General features: G+C 45.4%; 1 protein-coding gene across 1 annotated transcript in view; it reads right to left on the reverse strand.

Moving 5' to 3' along the window:
• DNAI1 (dynein axonemal intermediate chain 1) overlaps positions 1–23,769 on the reverse strand; it is a 132,496-nt gene that overhangs the window by 57,142 nt on the left and 51,585 nt on the right. The window contains exons 9-11 of the mRNA XM_070936022.1: positions 22,449–22,538; positions 18,882–18,969; positions 15,183–15,262 (exon numbers count right to left, since the gene is read on the reverse strand). Of these exons, the coding sequence (XP_070792123.1) occupies positions 15,183–15,262; positions 18,882–18,969; positions 22,449–22,538 (258 nt within the window). The remainder of the gene's footprint in view (positions 1–15,182; positions 15,263–18,881; positions 18,970–22,448; positions 22,539–23,769) is intronic.

Here is a 23,769-nt window from a genome sequence, read left to right on the forward strand (position 1 = left end):
ACTGTAAGCCGCCCTGAGTCTCCGGAGAAGGGCGGCATATAAATCAATTTTTTTTTTTTTTTTAAAAAAAGCCCCTTTCTGGGTCCTGTATTGTGTGATGTTTTTATTAATGAGCTGGATGTCTATTCTAGTCTTCTAGGCTAAAACATAAGAAGAACGGTTGCAGGAACTGGGTATGTCCAGTTTGATGAAAAGAAGGACAAGGGGTGACATGAGAGCAGTCTTCCGCTATCTCAGGGGCTGCCCCAAAGAAGAGGGAGTCAAGCTATTCTCCAAAGCACCTGAGGACAGGACCAGAAGCAATGGGTGGAAACTAATCAAGGGGAGAAGCAACCTGGAATTAAGGAGAAACTTCCTTACAGTGAGAACAATTCATCAGTGGAACAGAAGTTGCCTCCAGAAATTGTGGATGCTCCATCACTGGAGGCTTTTAAGATGAGATTGGACAGCCATTTACCCAGAATGGTACTATAGGGTCTCCTGCTTGAGTAGGGAGTTGGACTAGAAGACCTCCAAGGTCCCTTCCAACTCTGTTATTCTATTCTATTCTATTCTATTCTATTCTATTCTATTCTATTCTATTCTATTCTATTCTATTCTATTCTACTCTACTCTACTCTACTCTACTCTACTCTATTCCATATTTCTATTCCATTCCACTCCACTCCACTCCACTAGATTCCATCCCATTCCATTCTATTCCATATTTCTATTCTATTCTATTCTATTCTATTCTATTCTATTCTATTCTATTCTATTCTATTCTATTCTATTCTATTCGACTCGACTCGACTCTACTCTATTCCATATTTCTATTCCATTCCACTCCACTCCACTCCACTAGATTCCATCCCATTCCATTCTATTCCATATTTTCTATTCTATTCTATTCTATTCTATTCTATTCTATTCTATTCTATTCTATTCTATTCTATTCTATTCTATTCTATTCTATTCGACTCGACTCGACTCGACTCTATAGTTGTTGGTGCTTCATCACTGGAGGTTTTTAAGAGGAGACTGGACAGCCACTTGTCTGAAGTGGTACAGGTTCTCCTTTTTTGAGCAAGGGGCTGGACTAGAAGACCTCCAAGGTCCCTTCCAGCTCTATTCTACTGAACCCTTTGGAATGGACTCCGCAGTGCTATTTGTAATATACAAGCAAATAAAATAATACCCAGGGTTGCCTCAGATGTTCGGGTGGCAGATCCTCGCTGTGAGCAAATTTGTTTCCTAGCTTAAGCTGGCAGCCCAGCTGAGTCTGATCTTGCCAAGGATTATTACGATACAAAAAAAGATTCTGAGGCTCTAGAGAAAGCAGCCACCACGGTGAGAAGAGCTCTGGAGGCTACACGATACGATGAACGGTTGCAGGAACTGGGTATATCTACCCTCACAAAGAGAAGGCTTTTGGGGAGATCTGATAGCATCCTCCAAGGGGTTTCATATGGAAGTGGGGGCTGACTTATTCTCCAAAGCACCTGAGGGCAGGAGAAGAAACAAGGGAGGGAAACTCATCAAGGAGAGAAGCAACCTAGAACTAAGGAGAAGTTTCTTGACAGTGAGGACAATTAACTAGTGGAACAGCTTGCCTCCAGAAGGTGTGGGTGCTCCAACACTGGATATTTTTAAGAAGAGTTTGGATAATCATTTGTCTGAAATGGTCTAGGGCAGTGATGATTAACCTTTTTGGTGCCGAGTGCCCAAAGCACACACGGACACGCATGAATGCGTGTGCGTGTGCCACAACCCCCAAAAATCAATGTGAGTGCCCCCCACGCATGTGCCCTGGGCCCCCGTTTTGGCTTCCAGGTTGGTGCAGGAGGCTTTTCAGGCCCAAAATAGGATGGGGAGGGAGGTAGCTAGGACTCGATGGGGGTAGAAACTGCAAAGATCGGAGAAGGCACGGAAGGCAGGAGGCAGGTAGGACTCGATGAGGGAGAAACTGTGGAGATCGCATCCTAGCTTTCTCCTGCATTCCTGCCTTCCTGCCTTCTCCAATCTTTGCAGTTTCTCCTGCATCTAATCCTAGCTGCCTCTTGCCTTCCACGATCTCCAAATTTTCTCCCCCCATTGAATCCTAGCTGCCTCCTGCCTTCCACGATCTCCAAAGTTTCTCTCCCCATCGAGTCCTAGCTGCCTCCTGCCTTCTACGATCTCCAAATTTTCTCCCATCGAATCCTAGCTGCCTCCTGCCTTCCACGATCTCCAAAGTTTCTCCCATAAAATCCTAGCTGCCTCCTGCCTTCTACGATCTCCAAATTTTCTCCCATTGAATCCTAGCTGCCTCCTGCCTTCCACGATCTCCAAAGTATCTCCCCCCCATCGAGTCCTAGCTGCCTCCTGCCTTCCACGATCTCCAAAGTTTCTCCCCCTACTGAGTGCCTTCTGCCTTCCTGCTTTCTGTGCCTCTTCCGATCTTTGCAGTTTCTCCCCCCATCGCGTCCTAGCTTTCTCCTGCTTTCCTGCCATGGAGAGGCATCTGCAGAGGGTGGAACTTGCAGAGATCGGGGAAGGCCCTGCCCCCGTGCATGCGCGGCAGAGACCCGAAGACCAGAGGCCAATGGGAGGTGTACTCATGCGCGGCGGAGCTGGGCTGGGGCGACGGCTGGCGTGCCCGCAGAAAGGACTCTGTGTGCCACTTGTGGCATGTGTACCATAGGTTCGCCATCACGGGTATAGGGGTTCCTGCTTGAGCAGGGGGTTGGACTAGAAGACCTCCAAGGTCCCTTCTATCTCTGGGATTCTGTTAAGGACCAGGGGAGACCTGAGAGCAGTCTTCCAGTATTTGAAGGGCTGCCCCAAAGAAGAGGGGGTCAACCTATTCCCCAAAGCCCCTGAAAGCAGAAGGAGAAGCAACGGATGGGAACTAATGAAGGAGAGAAACAACCTGGAACTAAGGAGAAATTTCCTGACCCTGAGAACAATTAATCCTTGGAACGACTTGCCTCCAGAAGTTGTGGCTGCTCCATCACTGGAGCTTTTCAAGAAGAGACCAGACAGCCATTTGTCCAGGATAGGATGAGGACTACTGCCTTGGGCAGGGAGGTTGGGCTAGATGACCTCCAAGGTCCCTTCCAGCCCTAGGATTCTGTGATTCTAACCCGATCCAGCTGGGATTCCTGTAACCTTGCCTTGAAAAGTGGTTTGAGATGTCTATGGAGATTCTCCGTCATCCTGGTCCTGGTTGTCCCAAAGGTGCTTTTTCAAGAGGCAACTGGACTTTCTGGTTTTTCTTGGAATGCGTTTCGCTTCTCCTCCAAGAAGCTTCTTCAGCTCTGACGGGATGGTGGGGAAAGGAAGGATTTATGCTCCTTGCAGACAGCTGGTCCTTTTAGAGAGCCATTGACACCACTTGGGCTCTACCTGTGTCCTCAGGATCACCTGAGTGGTACAAATGGTTCCTGTAGTGTGCAATTTTTTCTCTGGAAATCCATTCCTACTCCCACACCATTCCAAGGGTCTCCATCCCAAATTGTATAGCTAAAACATGGGGCTCCCCTTGAGGAGCACCCGGAGGCTCCAACTGGTGCAGAATGCGGCCGCGTGGGGGATTATGGGAGCGAGGAGGCGCTCCCATGTGACACCTCTCCTGCGTGAGCTGCATTGGCTTCCAGTGGTCTTCCGGGTGCGCTTCAAGGTGTTGGTTACCACCTTTAAAGCGCTCCATGGCATAGGACCTGGGTATTTGCGGGACCGCCTTCTGCCGCCGATAGCCTCCCACCGACCAGTGCGCTCCCACAGAGAGGGACTCCTCAGGGTGCCATCAGCCAGGCAATGTCTCTGTGGCAGCTCCTGCCCTCTGGAACGATTTGCCCCCAGAGATACGGAGGATATCAGATCTCCGGGCTTTTCGCCGTGCCCTGAAAACTTTTCTTTTCCATCAAGCAGGGCTGGCGTGAAACCCCCCCCCTTTTTTTAGTCTTTTTAGCTTTTTAAATTGTCAATGGGTTTTAGTTTTCAATGTTTTAAATTTTTCGGCCACAGTTATTTAATTCTTTTAATAATTTTAAATTTTGTATTGATATGTGTTTTAGTTCTGGCTGTGCACCGCCCTGAGTCCACTAGGAGAAGGGCGGTATACAAATAAATAAATAAATAAAAGTAGAGATTTTCAGTCATCCAGATCATGGTTGTCCCAAAGGGGCTTTTTCAGGAGGCAACTGGACTTTCTGGTTTTCCTTTGAAGACGTTTCGCCTCTCATCCAAGACGCTTCTTCAGCTCTAAAGAGTGGATGGTGGGGAATGGAACCATGCAGCCAGAGCTGAAGAAGCTTCTTGGACGAGAGGCGAAACGTCTTCAAAGAAAAAAAAACAGAAACTCCAGTTGCCTCTTGAAACGAAAGCAGCTTTGGGGATGGTTTGAGACCTCCAGCAGATTCAGAAGCAGATCGCCAGAGAAGGTTTCTGCCTCCCCGCTTTGCCAACTCATCCCCAAATAAAAATGCAAAAGCCTCTTTTCCTAAATGAACTCTCATCACCGTTAAGATTTATTACAGCTCAGCATGTTGGAAAACAGCAGGCTCCTTCCTTCTCTACCGAAAATAGCCAAAAGCACATTTTATGGGTTTTTTTTTTTTTTTTTTGGTTTTGTTTTGCTTTTGGACGGCAAATTAGGACGACTTCGCAATTCTTTCTTAAATCCTCGTGCCAAGGTTACTAAGAGGGCGACTTCTCCCTTTGTCCTACCACCCAACCCGGCCTCAAGGCCCAGCTGATTTTTCAGTGGAGGAAACGAACAGTAAAAACTTTCCGGGCATCAATTGACAACGCTGGAATAGAGAACAACGAGTACAGGCAGTCCTTGACTTACGACAGTTCGTTTAGTGATGGTTGTTCTTTCCCCGTCACACACACGCACCCCCACAGATGGCCCGGAGTTAATAAGCCACATGACAAAATCTTTGAAGATAAAGCTGGCAGCAACCCAGTGGCTAGCTGCCAATTCAGACTTTTCTCACACAAAACAAAGATTAGACTGCAAGCATTCTGATAAAGCAGGCAGAGTTTCAATAATACAAAGATTAGTCCAAATGCAGTCCGACAAGGCAGGCAGAAGTCCAGTAACGCAGAGATCATTGATTATTTCTAGTTTTTGCTCGTCACAAACTGAACCGGCCACCACACCCACATTTATACCCTGTGGGGTGTGGTCCAGTGACTCAGCTAATCTCTGGCACGCCTTCCCCTCTGCTGTGCATGCTTCTCCCTGCGCCACTGTCGAGGATTCAGCCAGCACTTATCTCCTTCGTCGCTGTCCACCTGTGGCTGCGGGGACGTGCTTGGCTCTGGGCCTATCTTTTGGTCTTCGGTGTCCTCCGGAGGCATTGCCAGAGAGGAGGGTCCTGGAGAGGGAGGCCTTGCCAACTCCTCTCCCTCACTCTCAGAGTCTGCATCTCAGGCAGCGGCTGCATCTCAGGCAGAGTCTGCATCTCAGGCAGCGGCTCAGGCAACGGAGCCACAACAACGGTTTGAACTTACAACGGCTTTGCTTGTCCGAAGATCGCAAAAGGGGAAACACGACGTGACCCCGCTGCGACCGTCATAAATACAAGTCAGTTGCCAAGCATCTGAATTCTGATCACGTGACTACAGGGATGGCAGTCGTTAAGTGTGAAAAACGATCCTAAGTCACTTTTTTTTTTCAAGTGCCGTCGCAACTTCGCAAACGGTCACTAAATGAAGGGCTGTAAATTGAGGATTGCCTGTATCGATGTGCGGGTTGGACTGATAACGGCAGTGTGAGTTGAATGGGTTTGTGTTTGCTCTTAGTGACCGAGGCGCACTGGAGCAGCCGTAACTTTGGCTACACGTCGTAAGCAGTGGTGGGTTTCACATTGTTGCTACTGATTTTCCCCGCACGTACATGCTCACTTTATGCGTGCGTGCGCCCAGTTCACATGCGTGCTTGCCTTCCGCACATGCGCCCAGCCTTCCGCGGATGCACTTTGCTCACACGCTGTTCTGCCCCAGCTACGGACCCCAAAGAACGCAGCACACACAAAGTCCGTGCAAACCTTCGTTTACTAATTAAGGACTACTAATGAGCTTTCTCAGTAGTTGTTCAAACACAGGTACAGTTTAAACCAGTCTTTTCTGAACAAGGGCTCTTCATTTAACTTCATTAACAGCTGACAAGAATCCAAGGAATAATAACTCAATTCTGAGGCACAGTCTTTCAGATAACCGTAATCTTACTGTGGTTGGCAGAATACCCAGAAGCAATTTGCAGGAAAACTGACAAGAGATAAACAAGAGCCGAATCAAACGTTTCTGGAATCAAGACGCGAAGGAATACGAACGAAGTTGTTTCCTGCAAATTGCATCAGTCGTCGTCCTTCCTTAAATAGACTAGGGGTGTGGCCAATTAGCCCCAAGCCTTACTCTCAAGGAGACCTCCTCCTGAGGAGCCACTCCTGCCTTTTAACAGCTCTGCGCGCTCGTGCATTGAGAAGAGGCTCCTCCTCTTTGTCCTCTTCACTTATGGGAGCTTCTGGAGGTTCTGAAGGCCCTGGCTGAATCCCCGCCTCTGGCACCACATCTTCTCCAGCCTCCTCATTGACCGACTCGAGCACCAGCTGCACAGGCTGCTGGCGCAGCACCACACCAGCCTCCTCGCTGTCAGAATCAACTACTAACTGCACAGGCCGCTGACGGGCCACAACATGTGCACTCCTTCTGCACATATGCCCGGCCTTAAAAACGTGCCTAAATAGGATGGCATAGAGCTGGGGCAGGTGTCCACTACCGGTTCAGGCAAACTGGTCCAAACTGGCTGAATACCACCTCTGGTCATAAGTCCCTTCGTCTAGTGCCGCTGTCATTTTGGAAGGTCACTGAGCAAACAGTTGTAAATCGAGGACTCTCTGTTCCCTAGAACAGGGGTCTCCAACCTTGGCAGCTTTAAGACTTGTTGACTTCAACTCCCAGAATTCTTAAAGTTGCCAAGGTTGGAGTACTCCTGCCCTAGAAACTCTAGCTCTACTACGGCTCCTGTTATTAATTAAAGGTTTCTCTCTCTTTTTGCAATCCAAACGCACAGCACAGCAGCGTCTGTTTGAGGCTGCACATGTTTTTAACATGGAAACCATTCAGTTATCAAGAAGGGCCTGGTGTGATTAAGATAATGACTCCCGGGCTTCCAAAATGGACATTAACTGAGCAACTTCTGCTCGGGTGGAAATCTGTCATGTTCTAATGGTGCTGCAGCTAAAAATTAAGGCTTTGCTACGCAGAATTTTTTGAAAGCTTTCAAGGGCACTCTTATTTTCATTTAGGAACAGTTTATTTTATTTTATTTGTTTCCATTTCTATGCCGCCCTTCTCCAAATAGGACTCAGGGCAGTGAACAGCCAAAGTAGAAAAAACAGAACATACAAAATTTAAAAACAGTTTAAAATAATTAAATATTTTGGCCGTAAATTAAAACAACCCAATTTAAAATCAATTTAAAATTTAACTCAAGCCAGTTGGGCAAGTATGTTGCAGGTAGACCTTGAGTTATGACCCTAATGGAGCCTGCCAATCTGAATCTGAATCTGAATCTGAATCTGAATCTGAATCGAACTGGAAGGAACCTTCGAGGTCTTCTGGGAACAACCCCCTGTTCGAGCAGGAGACCCTATGCCATCTCAGACAAATGACAGTCTAGTCTCTTCTTAAAAACCTCCATTGATGAAGCACCTACAATTTCTGGTGGCAAGCAGTTCCGCTGGTTAATTGTCCTCACTGTTAGGAAGTTTCTCTTTAATTCCAGGTTGCTTCTCTCTTTGCTGAGTTTCCATCCATTATTTCTTTGCTTGCCTTCAGGTGCTTTGGAAAATAAGTTGAGCCCCCCCCCCACATCTCTGTGGCAGCCCCTCAAATACTGGGATGTTGCTATCATGTCCCCCCCAATCCTTCTTTTTTCTAGTCTAACCATACCCAATTCCTGCAACTGTCCTTCCTGTGTTTTAGCCTCCAGGCCTTTGATCATCTTAGTTGCTCTTCTTGGCACTATTTTCCCAAAGTCTCAACATCGTTTTTGTAATGTGGTGACCAAAACTGGATGCAGGATTCCAGGTATGGCCTTACTAAGCGGTATTAATACTCCAGGTGATTTTGATTCTATGCCTCTGTCTATACAACCAAGGATCGTATTAGCTTTTTTGGCTGCTGCCACCCACGGCTGGCTCCTGTTTAAGGGATCGTCCACTGGGACTCCAAGGTTCCTCTCCCAGTTCCTGTTTTTGAGCCTGGTGGCTCAGCAGACTAAAAGCATTGTGATTAAGACCAGCTGCCTGCAATTACTGTAAGTTCGAATCTCACCAGGCTCAAGGTTGACTCAGCCTTCCATCCTTTCTAAGGTAGGTAAAGTGAGGACCCAGTTTGTGGGGGCAATAAGCTGACTTTGTAAAAATATACAAAAGTATGAAGGCTATTGCTTAACGCACTGTAAGCCGCCCTGAGTCTCCTGAGAAGGGCGGCATATAAATCAAATTAAAAAAAAAAAAAAAGGTTTCGCCAAATCTGTACTTATATCTTTGGTTTTTTTCTGCCCACATGTGTAAAACTTTGCTTTTCTCCACATTTAATTTCATTTTGTTGGGTAGGGCCAACAATTGTTCAATTCTGTCAAGATCTGTTTGGATCAGTAGTCGGTTTCTACCCGTTCACCCCGGTTCGGGCCAACCGGTAGCGGCGGTGGTGGGAGGCTCCACCTACCCTCCCAGATGTCATCAAGGACGCTCTGCGCATGCGCAGAAGCGCCGAACGTGAGCAAAGAGAGAGAGTGTGCATACACGCTCACAGTTCCGAACCGGTAGCGAAGGTAAGTGAAAACCACTACTGTCTTGGGTCCAGTGGTGGGTTCCAACAGGTGTTACTACCGGTTCTCTTCACGCACACACTCCACGCAAGCGCATTCAGTTTCAGGTCAGCTGACATGCGGCAATCCACTCTACCGTGCCTATCAGCTGGGCTAAAAACCAAAAAATAAAGGTAGGAATAAAGGGGAGCCGGGCGGGAGGGCCCAGCTCCCAGTCATAGAGAACCAGTTCGGTGACGTCACATCGTCACCGTTACCGGCTCGGCCAAACCGGGCCAAACCGGGAGCAACCCACCACTGCTTGGATCCAAAGCTTGCTTTCTGGGGTGTTGGCTATTCCTGCCAGCTTAGTGTCATCTGCGAATTTGATGAATTTTCCTTCTGTTCCCTCAAATATCATAATCATAGCTTGTGACGGTCATAAGTGGCTCGGTCCTGTGAACGAGCAGATTTTATGACCTTTTTTGAGGCGGGGGTTAAGCAAATCTGCCATTGTTGAGTGAAAGCCATGGTTGTTGAGTGAACCAATGGTTCGCTAGAGACGTGGTTGTTAGGAAATGGTTATTGCCTAATTGGTTGGCCAGGAAATATATAAGCCAACATTGTATGTTTGTATTATGTGAATGTATTATGTAGCTTTAAAGAACTGTGCTGAGTCATTCTACATCCTGATTGGCTGAGCTCTGAAGCCAATCTATTTAAGGAGAGCTAAATTATGGTTAGTGTGGACTACTACACCATTTTTACCTGCTGCTACGCTGTAATTCTTTTTGATCTCTCCATGGTCAACTGTTTGATCATGATTATTTATTTACTGCTTTCTGATATTTATTGAACTGTTTTTATATTGCTCCTGATTGTTCCTTGTATTTTTCTACAAACTGGTAAGAAGATTTTATATCCCTGGATTGATCTTATATTGCACTTTATATGGCTAAGACTTGGATTATTAAAGGACTATGATTTTGCTTTTCCCTAAAAGTATAATACTATAAAACCCAGTTTGTATGTTATTCACAATTACTCTCAAACCGTTTCCGTGCGTAAAACTCTAACGGTACTCTGCTTTATAAGACACAACTTCGGGTGTAACTCAACAATATCCTTAACAGTGGTTTTAACAACAAAAAAAGGAAGTAAATGTTGGGTTTTGGCAAAACCATCTTAAAACGTGGTTGCATAACGCAGGACACCTCAAACGGCCGTGACCGGGAGGATTTTTCATCAGGTTCGCCTGATTCGCCACTTGCGTCCCTTTCTGGATCGGGACTCCCTACACACAGTCACTCATGTCCTCGTCACCTCCCGCCTGGACTATTGTAACGCTCTCTACATGGGGCTCCCCTTGAGGAGCACCCGGAGGCTCCAACTGGTGCAGAGTGCGGCCGCGCGGGTGGTAATGGGAGCGATATGGTGTTCCCATGTAACACCCCTCCTGCGTGAGCTGCACTGGCTCCCGGTGGTCTTCCGGGTGCGCTTCAAGGTTTTGGTCACCTTTAAAGCGCTCCATGGCTCAGGACCTGGGTACTTGAAGACCCTGTTGTTCCGCCAGGCCGGGCTATCGACTTAATAATTTTAAATTGGGGTATTTTAAATTTTTGGGGTTTTAAATCGGCCAAATTTATTTAATCATTTTAATTTTTAATTATTGTTGTGTCTTGTGTTTTTAAATTGGCTGTACACCGCCCTGAGTCCTTCGGGAGAAGGGCGGTATAGAAATAAAATTATTATTATTATTATTATTATTACTTGCAGGACCGCCTACTACCACCAATAGCCTCCCACCGGCCAGTACGCTCCCATAGAGAGGGGCTCCTCCAGGTGCCATCGGCCAAACAATGTCAACTGGCGGCCCCCAGGGGGAGAGCCTTCTCTGTGGGGGCACCTACTATCTGGAACGAGCTCCCCCCGGAGATACGGAGGATCCCGGACCTGCGCACCTTCCGCCGCGCTCTTAAGACCTTTTTATTCCACCAGGCGGGCCTGGCCTAATTTTCTCCCTCTTTTATAAAAGATTTTTAATTTTTAATATTTTTTAGTATTTTATATATTCAAATTTTAAAATTGGTTTTAAATTGATTGGGGTTTTAATTTGTCTGGGCCAAAACTATTTTAAAAGTGATTTTAATTCCACTTTTAAATTTTGTATGTATGTATTTTATTGTTTGGCTGTGCACCGCCCTGAATCCTTCGGGAGAAGGGCGGTATAGAAATTTAAAAAAAAAAAAAAAAAACTGTAAATTTGCCCTGGTTGCTGAATATCTGAAGTGTGGTCACATGATCACAGGGGGATAAATACATATTTTTTTTAATCAATTATTGTACGTCATCCGGAATCGCTTTTAGTGAAACAGGCAGCAATACGCAGGAAGTCCTCGACTTAAGACCACAATTGGGCCCCAAATTTCTGTTGTTAAGCGAGACATTTGTTAAGCGAGTTTTCCCCCATTTTACGGTCTTTCTTGCCAGAGTTGTTAAGTGAGTCACTGCAGCTCTTAAGTGAGTCACATGTTTGTTAAATGAATCTGGCTTCCCTCTTGACTTTGCTTGTTGGAAGGTCACAAAAGGGGATCACGTGTGACACACACACACACACACACACACACACACACACACACACCGGGATACTGCAACCGTCATAAATACAAGTCAGTTGCCGAGTGTTCGAATTTTGATCACGTGACCCTGGGGATTTTGCAATGGATGTAAGTGTGAAAAACGGTGATAAGTCGCTTTTTTCAGTACCATTGTAACTTCCAACAGTCACTAAATGAACTATTGTAAGTCGAGGACTACCAATCGACAAATAAAATGAGGGATTTTTAGCCCCGTTCCCTTTCCTTATTCTGAACCTCCCTTTTTCCTTGTTTCTCCAACCCCAGTTCTACCTTCAGATTCCTCAGGAGAAGAATCAGATGTTCTGGAATGTTCTTTTTAAGGCGCCCCACATATTTTTTAGGACTTATGCAACCAAAGGCCTTGAAGGAAGGAAGAAAAAAAACCCTTGAATTTTCCTACTTTCCCCATTTCACCAGGTGTCTTCAGTCTATCTCCCTAGTCTGAAATCAGCTTATTCCGCTTTTTATATTCAGCTCCAGGTGTGGCTTTTATTCCTCTTTGTAAGATCTTAAGCAAAACTTTGTTTACGTCAGCCGTTCATGCAACAGTCTGCACATTTTCTTGCATTTACCTTCCCTCCATACATAGGACTTTCTGCAGCCCACACAGTCTTGTTCTATATTTATTGAAATAGAGTTGTTAGCATTTAAATGGCTCCTTCAATCCTATTTCAACTGCATCTGGCATTTTCCTATTTGACAGATGGCTTCTTTCTTTGCTCTTTCTTTCTCTTTTCTCTCTCTTTCTCCCTCCCTCTCCCTTCCTTCCTTCCTTCCTTCCTTTCAGAAATGGTGTAGGGTCTCCTGCTTGGACGGGGGATTGGACCATATGATCTACAAAGTCCCTTCCAACTCTGTTATTCTGTTCTTTCTTTCTTTCTTTCTTTCTTTCTTTCTTTCTTTCTTTCTTTCTTTCTTTCTTTCTTTCTCTCTTTCTCTCTTTCTCTTTCTCTCTTTCCTCCTTCCTTCCTTCCTTCCTCTTTCATTAATGCCAGTATATATACTCTCTCTACAGATATTTCTCTCATTCTATAATCCTGTTTTAAGGATATCCCTTTAGACATTTCAATCTTCATTTAGTTCTATTAGATAGTTTCCATTATTAAGTAATCTTAATTTGGGTGTGATTTCGGTAATTTCCTTAACCTTCTTTAAAATATATTGTTTTTCTTGCTGTTTCCCTCTATTTGTTATGGCTTTTGAGTGAGTTAATCCTATATGGAAATGACTTCTTGACTGATTTTTTTCCTCATTCTGAAGCCTAAAAAAAAACCACCGCAGAGTTGGAAGGGACCTTGGAGGTCTTCTAGTCCAACCCCTTGCTCGAGCAGGAGACCCTAAATGATTTTGGACACATGGGTGCCCAGTCTCTTCTTAGAAACCTCCAGTGATGGAGCACCCACAACTTTTGTAGGCAAGCTCTTAATTGCTCTTGCCATTAGGAAATTTCTCCTTAATTTCAGATTGCTTCTTTCCTTGATCAGTTTCCATCCGTTGCTTCTTGTCCTGCCTTCTGGTGCTCCGGAGAATAAATTGACCCCTTCTCCTTTGTGGCAGCCCCTGAGATATTGGAAGACTGCTCTCATGTCTTCCCTGGTCCTTCTTTTCATCAGGCTAGACATACCCAGTTCCTACAACTATTCTTTATATATTTTAGTATCCAGCCTCCTAATCAACTTCATTGCTCTTCTCAGCATCATTCCAGAATCTCAACATCTTTTTTATATTGTAGCAACCCAAACGGGATTCATTTTTCCTAGTAATATAGGATTGTTAAAAAAAAAAAATACATAGCACTTAAAATTTAAGACAACCACTTCGGTGTAGTGGTTAAGGTATCGTGAGCCTCGGTGGTGCGGTGGTTAGAATGCAGGACTGCAGGCCACTTCTGCTGACTGCCCGCTGACTGCAGTTTGGCAGTTCAATTCTCACCAGCTCTAGGTTGACTCAGCCTTCCGTCCCTCCAAGGTCAGTAAAATGAGGACCCAGATTGTTGGGGGCAAGAGGCTGACTCTTCTCAGAAAGGGCTGTAAAGTACCATAAAGTGGTATATAAGTCTAAATGCTATTGCTATATTCATCATCATCATCATCAACACCTTTGAACAACCACATAATCCACCCCTTGTGGGGTGGAGTCTGGGCAACTGAATGGAGCTGAGTGTTTACTGGCCGGATGCCTTTCCTGTCTCCAATGCGGAGTTTTGTTCAGCAGATATATTCTCAATGTGCCCAGAGAAAGAAATATCTGCCTCTATCTAGGATCAAACTCATAGCCTCCTGATTGCGAGGCGAGAGCTCTACCTCTAGGCCACCGCACCACTCCCTATTGCTATCAACCTAGAAACCGGGAGACTGTGGGTTTTAGACATGAGGTAGGGGGTCAGCTGGGTGACTTTGAGCCAGTCACTCATTTTGAGACCTAGGAGGGAAGACAATGGCAAACCACTTCCAAAAATCTTGCCAAGAAAAAGGAAGGAAGAGGGAGAGGGGAGAGGAGGGAAGGCAACGATTCTTAACTCGCACCAGTCCCAGGACTCTGGATGCCACAAAATATTTAACAATAACAACATCACCATTAACGAAATCAATTGCAAAAGGCAGCTTTACTGGGAACAGCCTACATTCTAAGAGGATACCTTGAACAACTTCATATAGCAACATCTGCCTCCCTCAGGTCCTTTGAAAGGACTCCACAGGTAGACAAAAATGCCAAATGATTCACAAAAAGTAAAGATGGTGAAGATGAGATCTTCCCAAGAAGGATGCCATAATTAAAGGTTAACGTTGTTCTGACTCAACTCCCCAAACACAACAAACCCTCTGTAGTTGAAGCAAAGATTCCTTTATTAGGAGCGCCGGCAGCACCGGCAAAAAGTTTCTCTCTCACCGCAGGCTAACAAGTCTGTTTGGCAGGGAGATGAATAATTGTCTGCCACATCAATTCATCTCCACCCCCTGCCTTTTATCCCCAGAGCTAGGGAGGGATTTCACTTGCAGCAGTGGCTCTTCCATCCCAAGGACTGGCCCATAGATTTCCACTGCTCTCCTCTCCTCTGCTGTCTGCACACCTGTGTGTCAGGCACTGGACCCAGCTGTTCCTCCTCTTCCTCATCAGCCACCTCCAGACCAGTGGTGAAATGCACTTACCTTCGCTACCGGTTAGGGGATGTGACCACGCGCACCACTTCTGTGCATGCGCAGAGAGTCAAAAACGGGACATAATGACGTCCCAGCGAGTGGGCAGAGCCTCCCACCACCGGCACTACTGATTCACATGAGCCAGATAGATCCGGGCAGATTTCACCGCTGCTCCAGACCTAGGGGCTGTTGACTCTCCATCTGAGGGCTGACGGACGGCCCAGGCTCTGCCTCTTTCTCTCTGCCAACTCCATTCCCTCTTCCCCCTCGGAGCTCCCAGGTTGCCCTGATGCTGACTCTGACTCCCATGCCTCTTCCTCTTCCTCCTCTGATTCGGCTGCTGGAGGGGCTGGCGGCCAACAGGCCACAACAAACGTATTGTATTCAGTCCTCTGATATCATCAATCAGTCCCGAGCCTTAAGACCACCCCTTCCCAAATCCGCCAGCGTAATGCATTCACAATTTTTCTAGCACCTCCCACCTGCTGGGAGGTATACACTTGCTCTATTTAGGTGAGGCTCATAGACGCCTGAGACGTTTTTCTTGACAGGGAAGGAGGCCACCTGTGCTCTGTGACCACAAAACCCAACCTGGCTTTACGAGAAAGCCTCTCTTACCTTGTAGATTTTGCCTTCCTCGGTACCCACCAGGAACAGATAATCGATCTTCTTGTGAAAATCAAAGGACGTCCCACAACCTGTTTGGCAAACCAAGAAAAAAATACAAATAAGGCAGCAAAATATTTGGGGACCTATTTCATCTGGGCTTTGATCGACATGAGGCATTTGCTTAAGCAAAAAATATACAGGGTTCTTTCGAGCTAAGGGATGGAAACATCCAATTGCAGGAGGGCCACGTCTTCCAGGGAACCAGCTGTTTGTCTGTCCACCCTGCCTCTACCACCGCCCACCAGCAATGTGTAAGAAGATGGTCAACCACATGGAGACGTCGCTCAGCCTTTAGTTACATTTTTATTTTCGTGGGAATTTGCTCAGGGATTTCCCCAAACCAAAAAGAGACACATTTCTTGAGCCAGAATGAATAGAATGGAAGGGAAGGGAAGGGAAGAGGACCTATTCTATTCTATTCCATTCCATTCCACTCCACTCTATTCTACTTCTCTCATTCTATTCTATTCTATTCTATTCTATTCTATTCTATTCTATTCTATTCTATTCTATTCTATTCTATTCTATTCTATTCTATTCCTGTGATGGCGGGGGGGGGGGCGTGTGTGGGGGGCATTGTATAATGGGTGTGAGCACACATGGAAGCACTATCGCACACTCTTTTGACACCCGAGGAAAAAAGATTAGCCATCACTGTTCTACTCTATTCTATTATTATTCTATTCCTATATTCTACTCTATTCTATTCCTATATTCTATTCTATTATTTTTCTATTCTATTCCCATATTCTATTCTATAATCTCTTCTATAATTCTATTCTATTCCTATTTATTCTATTTCTATATTCTATTCTATTCTGTTCTATTCCACTCCACTCTATTCTACTTCTCTCATTCTATTCTATTCTATTCCATTCCATTCCATTCCATTCATTCCATTCCATTCCCTTATTCTATTCTATTCTATTCTATTCTATTCTATTCTATTCTATTCTATTCTATTCTATTCTATTCTATTCTATTCCACTCCACTCCATTCTTATTTCCTATTTCTATTTCTATTTCTATTATTTCTATTTCTATTCCATTCCATTCCATTCCATTCCATTCCATTCCATTCCATTCCAGACTAGATATGAGCTAGAAGGGACCCTGGAGGTCTTCTAGTCCTGCCCTCTGCTCAAGCAGGAAACCCTATACCAGTCTCTTTTTAAAAACCTCCAGTGATGGAGGGAGCGCCCACGATTTCCGAAGGCCAGCTGTCGAATTCTTCATTCACGAGCTACAGAGGCTGCTTCATGTGATGGAAGGGAACTGCATCGAGGTGAAGTCATTGTGAGAGACTCCAGAAACGATCCTTTGGCTCGTCTGAAGACCTTCCAACCAGGAGAGGCTGTTTCCGTTTCCTCCTCACTGCTCACTAGAATTTTATTTATTTATTATTTATTGGTTCGATTTATATGCCGCCCTTCTCCGGAGACTCAGGGCAGATGCGTTAAGCAACAGCCTTCATACTTTTGTATATACCTGCTTGGTAGGGCTTTCGGCCCCCCCTCCAAGCGGTGTTCTTTTTTATACAAAGTCAGTTTATTGCCCCCACAATCCGGGTCCTCATTTTACCTACCTCGGAAGGAGGGAAGGCTGAGTCAACCTTGAGCCTGGTGAGATTTGAACTCGCAGTACTTGCAGGCAGCTGGTGCTACTTAACAGCACTTTATTTTTATTATTATTATTATTATTTTTTATGGGAGATAAGGAGGAATTTGGCATTGAAATGAGCATAAATGGATTTGACAAGATATGGATGGGTACGGATGACAAAATTCTAGCTAAATTATATAATTACTTATTGGAGTACGATATGGCAGAGGAAGTAGTTAAAGAACCGATGTTAGCATGGGCCAAAAATATAGGACAGAATATAAATTTGAACGAATGGGATTCAATATGGAATAATAACCTTAAAATGACAAAGGCGACGGCTTATAAGGAAAACCAATACAAGCTGTTTTATAGATGGCATATGGCCCCAGCTAGGATAGCGAAGATCTACCCCAATTCGAGCCCTAAATGTTGGAAATGTGACCATCAGCAGGGTACTTTTTATCATTGCTGGTGGACATGTAATCAGGCACAAAAATTCTGGAGGATGATATGGGTGTGGATTAGAGAAATAATAAAAGAAAATTTTGATTTCGACCCAAAAGCTTTTCTCCTGGGAATTTTGAAAACTGAATATGCAAAAAAGAAAAAGTATTTAATTATACATATTCTGACAGCCGCTAGAATTTCCTTTGCCCAGTATTGGAAAGAAAAACAAATACCACCTCAAGAACATGTTATTGGAAAAATATTGGAGTGCGCCGAAATGAACAAATTGACTTCAGAAATTAATGACAGAGAAGATTCAGAATTTTATAGCGTGTGGGACATGTGGTACGAATGGATGGGGAAAAGAAATAAAGAAGGTAATAGAGATTAAATATTAACTAACTAACAAAATCTATATGAATAGTATTATATTTAGTCTTAGAGAGTTGACCACTATTATCTTTAAGTGTTTTGAAATTAAATCTAGCTTCAAGAAACAATATCAAATAAAAGACAAGTAATAATGAATGTAGATGTATATATGTATATAATTGCACCAATGAACTGAAAATGTACCGATTGTATCACTATATGTTATAATAAAAACCAAATTAAAAAAAAAAAAAAAGCACTTTAGTCTGCTGCACCACCAAGGCTCTTTATCTACCATGTACTGACATGGGAGTTGCTAATGGCGCTTACTCCCAAGAGGTCCAGTCTAGAATTACTGCTTTTGGTGCAGATAATGTAAGAAAATGAAGGGAAATTCAGATGGGATCAAGACCGGTGGCCTCTTTGAGCTTGGCTGGTATTTTTGCAGATGTTACATCACCCAACTAGGGAACAGCATCAGGGCTAGAAGGGAGTTGGGTTTGAAGCAGGGGTGAAATTCACTTACCTTCCCTACCAGTTCGCAAATGTGCGCTCGCTGTGTGTGCAATCGCTTCACTCACACCCGCCGTCATCTGCGCATGCGCAGAGGCTTAAAATCATCGCAAAAAGCGATGTCATGATGTACGCACGGGTGGGCGGAGCCTCCCGCAGCCGCCGCTAGCGGTTCGCCCGAGCCGTATAGAACCGGCTGAATTTCAGCCCTGTTTTGAAGGGAGGAGGAGGAGTGGGGGAGGGGGAGGACTGTGGTCCTTGCTGCTCTCTGAGCTTTGATGTTTCCTTGCAGACGTTTCATGACCCAACTAGGTAACATCATCAGTGCTACAAGGGAGTGGTGTCTGCAGAGAGGAGGAGGAGGAGGAGAAGGAAGGGGGGGAACTGTGGGAATCGTGGTACTCCTCCTGCTCCTGCTCCTCCTCACCACAATCCTCCCTCTCTTCTAGCACTGATGTTGTTACCTACTTGGGTGATAAAATGTCTACAAAAAACCCACTAAATTCAGAGAGCGTCAAAGATCCCAGAGTCTTTCTCGTCCTCCTCCTCCTCTTTCTCCTCTCCAGAAATCCCTTTTCCCTTCTAGCACTGATGACATTACCTAGTTGGCCCATGAAACGTCTACAGGAAAACTACCCAGCTCAGAGAGCACCAAGGAGCCCACAGTTCATCCCTGAGCCATCAAGGTTTTCCTTCAACTGGAGGCCGTACCAATGGTGTCCAGCTGCAGCCCCTCCGGTCCTTCCACCGTAGTTCCTTCAACCAGCAGCTTGATGATGTCTGTGTGGACCAGCTCGTTCTGTTGGGAGAAGAAAGATCGGAGCCATGTTGGCAGCGTGGCGTCAACAAGAAAAAGCTTTGAAATGGAACATTTCCGGAGGGATTAAAAAGCAAGGAAGGGGAGGAAAGTGCCGAATGCTTCATGAAGGTATAACAGTATCAGAGTTGGAAGGGACCTTGGAGGTCATCTAGTCCAACCCCCTGCTCACGCAGGAGACCTATACTAGGGATTCGAACCGCCGAACTGCCGACCGTTCTATCCAATAACTTATGGAAGGACGGTGATAATGAGAACATTGTACGTGTTTCCATGGTGTCCTATCAAGACACCCATCTAGGTCAGGGGTATCCAAACTTGGCAACTTTTAAGACTTGTGGACTTCAAGTCCCAGAATTCCCCAGCCAGTTTGCATTGCCCAACTAGGCGACATCATCATTGCTAGAAGGGAGTAAGGCTTGGTTTTGGCTCGTTTACCATTTAAACCTCTCTCCCTTCTAGCACTGATGATGTTCCCTAGTTGGATAATGAAAAGTCTGCAAGGAAACAACCAAGCTCAGAGAGCACCAAGGACCCCCCTTTCCTCCTCCTCTCCACAAACCCCACTCCCTTCTAGCACTGATGATGTTACCCAGTTGAGTCATGAAATGTCTGCAAGAAAACAATCAAGTTGAGAGAGCACCAAGGATCCCTTGGTAAGGCCTGAATTCCCTGATGGCTGGGGAATTCTGGGACCTAAAGTTCACAAGTCTTAAAGTTGCCAAAGATGGACGCATCTAGGACTAGAACTCACAGTCTCCTGGTGATTGGCCCAAAGTCACCCAGCCGACTTTCATGGCTAAGACGGGACTAGAACTCACAGTCTCCTGGTGATTGGCCCCAAGTCACCCAGCCAGATTTCATGGTTAAGGTGGGACTAGAACTCACAGTCTCCTGGTGATTGGCCCCAAGTCACCCAGCCAGATTTCATGGTTAAGGTGGGACTAGAACTCACAGTCTCCTAGTGATTGGCCCCAAATCACCTAGCCAGATTTCATGGTTAAGGTGGGACTAGAACTCACAGTCTCCTGGTGATTGGCCCCAAGTCACCCAGCCAGATTTCATGGTTAAGGTGGGACTAGAACTCACAGTCTCCTAGTGATTGGCCCCAAATCACCTAGCCAGATTTCATGGTTAAGGTGGGACTAGAACTCACAGTCTCCTGGTGATTGGCCCAAAGTCACCCAGCCGGCTTTCATGGCTTTGATGGGACTAGAACTCACACTGGTGATTGGCCCAAAGTCACCTAGTTGGCTTTCATGGCTTTGACGGGACTAGAACTCTCCTGGTGATTGGTCCCAAGTCACCCAGCCAGCTTTCATGCCTAAGGTGGGACTAGAACTCACAGTCTCCTGGTGATTGGCCCAAAGTCACCTAGTTGGCTTTCATGGCTTCGACGGGACTAGAACTCTCCTGGTGATTGGTCCCAAGTCACCCAGCCAGCTTTCATACCTAAGGTGGGACTAGAACTCACAGTCTCCTAGTGATCAGTCTAAAGTCACCCAGCTGGCTTTCACGGTTAAGGTGGGACTAGAACTCACAGTCTCCTGGTGATTGGCCCAAAGTCACCCCTCCAGCTTTCATGCCTGAAGTGGGACTAAGTGTCTAACCTGCTTTCTAGCCTGGTGCCCTAACCACTAGACCGAATTGGCTTCTAAAGACACTTATGACTCCAGTAAAGGATTCGTAGTCACAGAACAAACAGAAAAATCTTCGTTCAAAGACTGCCGATCTGGAGAGTGTCAGGGTTGGAAGCAGATGTGCTCTCGAGATGTCGCTTGGTTGGTTTCGGCTTAGCATAATTTGTTCCGCATGGCTTACAGATCAGGGATACGGGATCCAAGCCAACTGAGCTTCACGGCATTAACGATTAAACAAGCTATGGCTTAGCGCGGCAGGAAGTCAGCCATATATATATATATATATATATATAATACCCCCAAAGGGCTACAATTCCCTTCATTTTAGCCAGAGCGATGGTCTAGACTTGTGGGTTGGCTGAGCCAACTCTGCACGGATCACTCGTCTTATGAATTGTTATCTTTCCCTTTGTTGGGCTTTAAAAGTCTTGAAAAGGAGGAATGGAAAACAGCAATTATAGGTTCACTTCACTCCCCGTGAAAACTTCCCAACAAAGCACAGCTCGGCTCTCTCGTTTCAAGAACAAAGTCCCAATATCTTTATTTTTGGGAAACGGCTTCGGGGATCTGAATAGGTTTTGCACAACGGGGGGATTTGGGGGGGAAGTTGAACAAAGTTGAACAAAGAGCAAGGCAGAAAAAGGAAGGACGACTGCCCAAGGAGCTGCTGATCCAGTTCGACAAAGGAATTATTGAGTCTTTCATCTGCACCTCCATAACTGTCTGGTTTGGCTCTGCAACCCAACAAGATGGACACGGACTTCAGAGGATAATCAGAACTGCAGAAAAAACAATGGCTACCAACCTGCCTTCCACTGAGGACCTGCATACTGCACGAGTCAAAAAGAGGGCTGGGAAAATATCTACAGACCCCTCACATCCTGGACATCAACTGTTTCAACTCCTACCCTCAAAACGACGCTATGGAGCACTGCACACCAGAACAACTAGACACAAGGACAGTTTTTTCCCCAACGCCATCATTCTGCTAAACAAATAATTCCCTCAACGCTGTCAAACTAGTTACTAAGTCTGCACTACTATTAATCTTCTCATCGTTCCCACCACCCATCTCCTCCCACTTATGATTGTATGACTGTAACCTTGTTGCTGGTATCCTTACAATTTATATTGACTGTTTCCTAGTATGATTCAATTGCTTATTTGTACCCTATGACTATCATTAAGTGTTGTACCTTATGATTCTTGACGAATGTATCTTTTCTTTTATGTACACCGAGAGCCTATGCACCAAAGACAAATTCCTTGTGTGTCCAATCACACTTGGCCAATAAAGAATTGTGTTCTATTCTATTCTATGTATATAAAAGTCTGCAACTGGATCCGAGAATCTGCCGGCAGTCGAAAGAAGTGCTGTAGGGGGAATCATGCAATACTCAGAATAGAATGAGCTGGAAGGCACCTTGGAGGTCTTCTAGTCCAGCCTCCTGCTTGTGAAGGCAGACAGAACTGCAGCTGATAATACATGTGGTCCCCGTCTTACAACAGTTCATATAGTAACTGTTCAAAGTTACAAGGCCCTTGAAAAAAATGACCATTTTTCACACTTAAAAGACAACATTTCAGCATTCCCAGGGTCATGGGGTCCAAATTCAAATGCTTAGCAACTGGCATGTACTTATGACAGTTGCCATGTTTCCCAGGGTCACGTGGGTGCTCCATCACTGGAGGTTTTTAAGAAGAGACTGGACAGCCACTTGTCTGAAATGGCATAGGGTCTCCTACTTGAGCAGGGGGCTGGACTAGAAGACCTCCAAGGTCCCTTTCCAGCTCTATTCCGATTCGAGAGTCCTTCCTTACCTTAACCAAGGTCCAGGAGACAATGCGGCCATCGGAAGACACCGAGAAGAAATTCAAATTGTTGTCCATATCGTCCTTCTGCCACTTCACCTGGGGGGGTGAAAGAAGAAATCTGATATTGAAAAGCAGCTGTGGCTTTCCCAAGCAAGTACGGGTAAACTTGGTAGTACAGTGGTCTAAAGCACCCTGTTATTAAGAACAGCTGCCTGCAATTACTGCAGGTTCGAATCTCCCCAGGCTCAAGGTTGACTCAGCCTTCCATCCTTTCTAAGGTAGATGAAATGAGGACCCAGTTTGTGGGGGCAATAAGCTGACTTTGTATAAATATACAAAAGGATGAAGGCTATTGCTTAACGCATTGTAAGCCGCCCTGAGTCTCCGGAGAAGGGCGGCATATAAATCAAATTAAAAAAAATAAAGATAGATAGATAGATAGATAGATGATCGAAGATAGGCTCACCAGGCTCAAGGTTGACTCAGCCTTCCATCCTTTCTAAGGTAGGTAAATTGAGGACCCGGTTTGTGGGGGCAATAAGCTGACTTTGTATAAATATACAAAAGTATGAAGGCTATTGCTTAGCGCATTGTAAGCCGCCCTGAGTCTCCGGAGAAGGGCGGCATATAAATCAAATTAAAAAGAAAATAAATAAAAATAAAATAAATAAACTGTTTGTTCTGTGACCATTCAAAGTTACCATGGCACTGAAAAAAGGACCGGTTTTCACACTTATGACTGTTGCAGCATCCCCAGGCTCAGATGATCAAAACTCAAGATGCTTGGCAACTGGCATGTACTTATGACAGTTGCAGTGTCTCCCGGGGTCACCTGATCCCTCTTTGCAACCTTCTGACCAGCGAAATCGATAGGGAAGCCACATTTGCTTAACAATTACGGTATGTGACTAACTTACCGGCTGCAGTGATTCATTTAACGACCGTGGCAAGGAAGGTCACAGTAAAACGGGGTAAAATGTACTTAACCAATGTCTTGCATAGCCACAGAAAATTTCGGTTCAATTTTGGTCGTTAAGTCAAGGACTACCTGTATTGGAACATTTTTACAAGGGCAGTGATCTACTAGTCTAGGGGTCAGCAACCTGCGGCTCTGGAGCCGCATGTGGCTCTTTCGCCCCTCTGCTGCGGCTCCGTCACTCAAAATATGCATCACAACCGCCAATGTGCGACACCCACTGGCACGCGATTTATTGAGCTTTTCAACCCCCGGTAGGCCAACCATGGATAAATCCAAGAAAAGAAAAGTTTCAAGAGAAAACAGAACGTTTAATGCAAGTACATCTGCTAGTTTTGTGGCCGCTCAAGA

This window comes from Pituophis catenifer, unplaced genomic scaffold, assembly GCF_029215685.1.
Source record: "Pituophis catenifer annectens isolate HBS135680 unplaced genomic scaffold, rPitCat1.0.hap2 SCAF_2, whole genome shotgun sequence".
Classification (NCBI taxonomy): Eukaryota; Metazoa; Chordata; class Lepidosauria; order Squamata; family Colubridae; genus Pituophis; species Pituophis catenifer.